The 4,729-nt window shown below is 41.6% G+C and overlaps 1 protein-coding gene across 2 annotated transcripts in view; it reads right to left on the bottom strand.

Moving 5' to 3' along the window:
• Nucleotides 1–4,729, bottom strand: part of rbpms (RNA binding protein, mRNA processing factor) — an 18,437-nt gene that overhangs the window by 6,892 nt on the left and 6,816 nt on the right. For both annotated transcript variants that reach the window (XR_001636984.1, XM_016520320.1), the window contains exons 4-5: nucleotides 4,266–4,328; nucleotides 2,855–3,005 (exon numbers count right to left, since the gene is read on the bottom strand). Coding sequence is in view for 1 of the 2 variants with exons in the window: in XM_016520320.1 (XP_016375806.1) it covers nucleotides 2,855–3,005; nucleotides 4,266–4,328 (214 nt within the window). In the remaining variant the exon portion in view is untranslated. The remainder of the gene's footprint in view (nucleotides 1–2,854; nucleotides 3,006–4,265; nucleotides 4,329–4,729) is intronic.

The raw sequence follows: 4,729 nt of genomic DNA, 5'->3' as shown, positions 1-4,729 counted from the left end.
GCCGCGTTACTGACTGGCCGACCAATGAGATTGGCGCTTTTGTTCACGTGCCTGGAGCTGCTGAAGTTACAGTAAAACACGACTTGGTGGCGCTCAAGCACAAAACGGTCTTGCCGAGCACACATTGATACCTAACGACGAAGAGGAAGTAAGTAGACCAAGAAGATGAATGTAGAGCTGCTGGTCTCATTGGTGTCTGAACAAAGGGCTTTATGACAAACGCGACAGCGGCTACAAAAATCTCGATAAGAGGGAGTTGTTATGGAGAGGAATTGCAGATCAAATAGGATTCGATGTGTACCGGGGTATTTCTGTTTTTCATTAAGAGCCATCTAATGTCAGGGAGTGAATTTGCACGTTCACTCGGCTCATCGCCTGCGAAAATCGCTTGGGTATGAACACAAAAGACGCGTCGAGAAACGTTGGCGATAAGCGCGCTCGATAATCGTCCCGGTGTGTACGAGGCTTTAGTTTAAGACTTCTATCTATTCCTTAGTAAAAGTTTGTCTCAGCAGCTTTGTGAATTGATTCTAAGAGAAAACTCTTAGATAAAAACTTTTACTGCTATTTAGGAGAACTCTTAGTGGTAAGATCAAATGTTTTGTGAATACAGGCCCTGATCTGCAGGATGTTTTGTGGTTCCAGGCTCTCTGGGAGTTTGGGTAAGTGTGCAATCATACTATCTAAGTTTTAGATAAAGAGATCAAGTCTAGATATAGTTAGACAAACGCTTGTGTGTGTTTTACTCACAGGGCTCTCGACTGACACAGAGAGGTGCAGGACTCTGTCTGGATGCCGAAGGGTTTGGAATTCCTACTAGTTTGTTCTTGGCCATCTTGGTGTTGGCTTTGGCAAACTCCAGCCGTAAAGTCTGGGGAATATCCGGGTCAAAGCGAACGCCCTGACAAAGAGGAACAAACATCATTATAGCACACGTGCTAGATCCATCTCATCCTCACATCACACTCTTATGATATGAGCTTGACATGATGTGTGCTTTTCCATCTCATTCATAACGCAGTGGATCTCAGGTCTGTTCTGATGGGTCACAGGTATCAGGGGAAACAATGCTATAAGAAATGTTGAAGAACGTCATTCCAGACACCACAGATCCACTGCAGTTTGTCTTCGGCCACAATAGATGCAGTATTACACATGCTTCACACCGCTCCGACCCACCTGGACAATAAAAACTGCTTTGTGGGGCTACCATATGTGGATTTAATACTGTCATCTATGAGCTGCTAGATCTGGGCCCTGGATGTCCTCACCAGAAGAAAGCAGTTTGGATTGGCAGTGAAACCTCTGGCCCTCAACACTGGCATTAATGGAGTTTGCTGACAGTCTGATCTCAGTGATGATGAGATGGGCTTCTAATGCAGCCGGTGATCACGCACACATTCATATCAGAGAGGACAACGGCTTCAAATTTTCAGGGAGGATGAGATGAATTGAATAATGCTGAAAATCAAGTATACTGCATTTTCAAATGGCAAAGAAAGTCTGCTTGTGGAGATTTGTGTTTGTGGGGTTAAACTCGGACGACTGAAGGCAGAGACAATCAGCTGTTCTTGCACATTAAACACTTCTGCAGTTGATTTTTCACCAGTTGGTCAGAACTATATCAGGTCAACCTCTAATGTAATTTTACATCAGAAACAAAGAGATTAACTATATTAAAAATACTTTTCAATACGTTTTCAATCCAGCTATCTGTGTGACGTAAGAAATAGTTCATCTATGAGTCAAAATTGACGTCAAGTTTAGATGATATTCACACATGCCTGCGATCAAAAACTAACCAGTTTTGAACAGATCACTTCAAGACAGTAACCTATACAAAGCCATGGGAAACAACCAAATACAAAACAAAGCCATTTTAATTAATACTGTCTTTCATTATGTGTGCATCTAATTTTAAGATTTATTAACTGCAGAGCTCAAATCCTCTCAAGGTCAGTCTCTCCTGTTCACACTGAGATTAAAACCAAATCCTGGATCAATGAAAACCAGAGAGGAAGATGAAGCTCTTTAATCTATGGATTGTCTCGTTTTCAGGGAAAAAGAAAAATGTGTAAAATGTGTAAAGTGTCTTCTGTCAGATTCACCACACGAGGAGCCTTTGGTCTTTTTTTAGCAGAGTTATGTTGAGATGAAGCGTTAAACTTACGTTCAGGGCGTTCTTAGCAGCCTCCGCTTCTGAGCGACTGTCAAAACTCACAAACCCCACCGGCTGCAGAAACACACAGAAATCAAGGTAAGAAGTGTGTCCAGTTTGGTTTTCTTTTATGTTTGCATGTCTTACTATCAGCCATGATTATTCTACTCTGTTAATTAAAAGGCTGTTTATATGCATATTCACTAATTGTTTACGAGAAGCACACATGTAAGAGGCAATTAGCTGAATATATACTTGTTTAATTAGTGACTCTTAGCCTGCATTTTTAAATTTTTATTTGAATGTGGCTATTAACATTTTTATTTTTAAAGCTTTATTTGAATATGGCAACATAATATCACGCTCTACAATATTTCTATGAATAAATCTCTGACAGAGACTATCAGCCAATCATAGTTAGTAAGCATGCTGGCATCATCCACAGCAACGAGCTCAGCCCCGCCCCCTTACTCTTAAGGCTTGTTCACACCGGGACGAGTATCGCGCGCGATTATCGCCGACGTTTAACGCCTCGTGACTAAACAAAAAAATGTGAGTGTGCACACCGACACGCAAAAAGCGAGGCATAAAAGCGTCATTTTTTTAAAAACTCCTCGGGCTCGTTTTTTTGGTTTGACGCGCCTCGTTAAAAACAATAGATCAGGTTTAGATCTAGTTGTAGTGTGATTTACTCACAGGGCTCTCGACTGACACAGAGAGGTGCAGGACTCTGTCTGGATGCCGAAGGGTTTGGAATTCCTACTAGTTTGTTCTTGGCCATCTTGGTGTTGGCTTTGGCAAACTCCAGCCGTAAAGTCTGGCGAATATCCGGGTCAAAGCGAACGCCCTGACAAAGAGGAACAAACATCATTATAGCACACGTGCTAGATCCATCTCATCCTCACATCACACTCTTATGATATGAGCTTGACATGATGTGTGCTTTTCCATCTCATTCATAACGCAGTGGATCTCAGGTCTGTTCTGATGGGTCACAGGTATCAGGGGAAACAATGCTATAAGAAATGTTGAAGAACGTCATTCCAGACACCACAGATCCACTGCAGTTTGTCTTCGGCCACAATAGATGCAGTATTACACATGCTTCACACCGCTCCGACCCACCTGGACAATAAAAACTGCTTTGTGGGGCTACCATATGTGGATTTAATACTGTCATCTATGAGCTGCTAGATCTGGGCCCTGGATGTCCTCACCAGAAGAAAGCAGTTTGGATTGGCAGTGAAACCTCTGGCCCTCAACACTGGCATTAATGGAGTTTGCTGACAGTCTGATCTCAGTGATGATGAGATGGGCTTCTAATGCAGCCGGTGATCACGCACACATTCATATCAGAGAGGACAACGGCTTCAAATTTTCAGGGAGGATGAGATGAATTGAATAATGCTGAAAATCAAGTATACTGCATTTTCAAATGGCAAAGAAAGTCTGCTTGTGGAGATTTGTGTTTGTGGGGTTAAACTCGGACGACTGAAGGCAGAGACAATCAGCTGTTCTTGCACATTAAACACTTCTGCAGTTGATTTTTCACCAGTTGGTCAGAACTATATCAGGTCAACCTCTAATGTAATTTTACATCAGAAACAAAGAGATTAACTATATTAAAAATACTTTTCAATACGTTTTCAATCCAGCTATCTGTGTGACGTAAGAAATAGTTCATCTATGAGTCAAAATTGACGTCAAGTTTAGATGATATTCACACATGCCTGCGATCAAAAACTAACCAGTTTTGAACAGTTCACTTCAAGACAGTAACCTATACAAAGCCATGGGAAACAACCAAATACAAAACAAAGCCATTTTAATTAATACTGTCTTTCATTATGTGTGCATCTAATTTTAAGATTTATTAACTGCAGAGCTCAAATCCTCTCAAGGTCAGTCTCTCCTGTTCACACTGAGATTAAAACCAAATCCTGGATCAATGAAAACCAGAGAGGAAGATGAAGCTCTTTAATCTATGGATTGTCTCGTTTTCAGGGAAAAAGAAAAATGTGTAAAGTGTCTTCTGTCAGATTCACCACACGAGGAGCCTTTGGTCTTTTTTTAGCAGAGTTATGTTGAGATGAAGCGTTAAACTTACGTTCAGGGCGTTCTTAGCAGCCTCCGCTTCTGAGCGACTGTCAAAACTCACAAACCCCACCGGCTGCAGAAACACACAGAAATCAAGGTAAGAAGAAGAAGAAGCTCTTCAAACTGCACAGAACAGCAGTCTGAGACAGATTCATGACTATACTGAGATACAGAGACGACTGAGGGAAAGTCAGCATGAAATGACATTCAAAGCACATTTTACTTGCTTTTATTGTCTGACTAGCATGGACTGCTGTCACTGATAACACTTTATTTGACTATATTAGTGAAGATACTGCATAGACTTCCACTGATTTTCTATCAGCTAACCCAACACCTACCCCCTAAACTCACCCATCACACAAACATGTGCACAGCACTAGATTCACATCAACAACATCTGCTGGCTGATTTATACACACACACACACTCACTCACTCTCTCTCTCACTACACACTCACACTCACTCTCTCT

The sequence above is a fragment of the Sinocyclocheilus rhinocerous genome, unplaced genomic scaffold (genome assembly GCF_001515625.1).
Source record: "Sinocyclocheilus rhinocerous isolate Xijiao unplaced genomic scaffold, SAMN03320098_v1.1 scaffold3801, whole genome shotgun sequence".
Classification (NCBI taxonomy): domain Eukaryota; kingdom Metazoa; phylum Chordata; class Actinopteri; order Cypriniformes; family Cyprinidae; genus Sinocyclocheilus; species Sinocyclocheilus rhinocerous.
The sequence above is the reverse complement of the archived record's forward strand: the minus strand, read 5'-3'. Positions and strand labels throughout refer to the sequence as shown.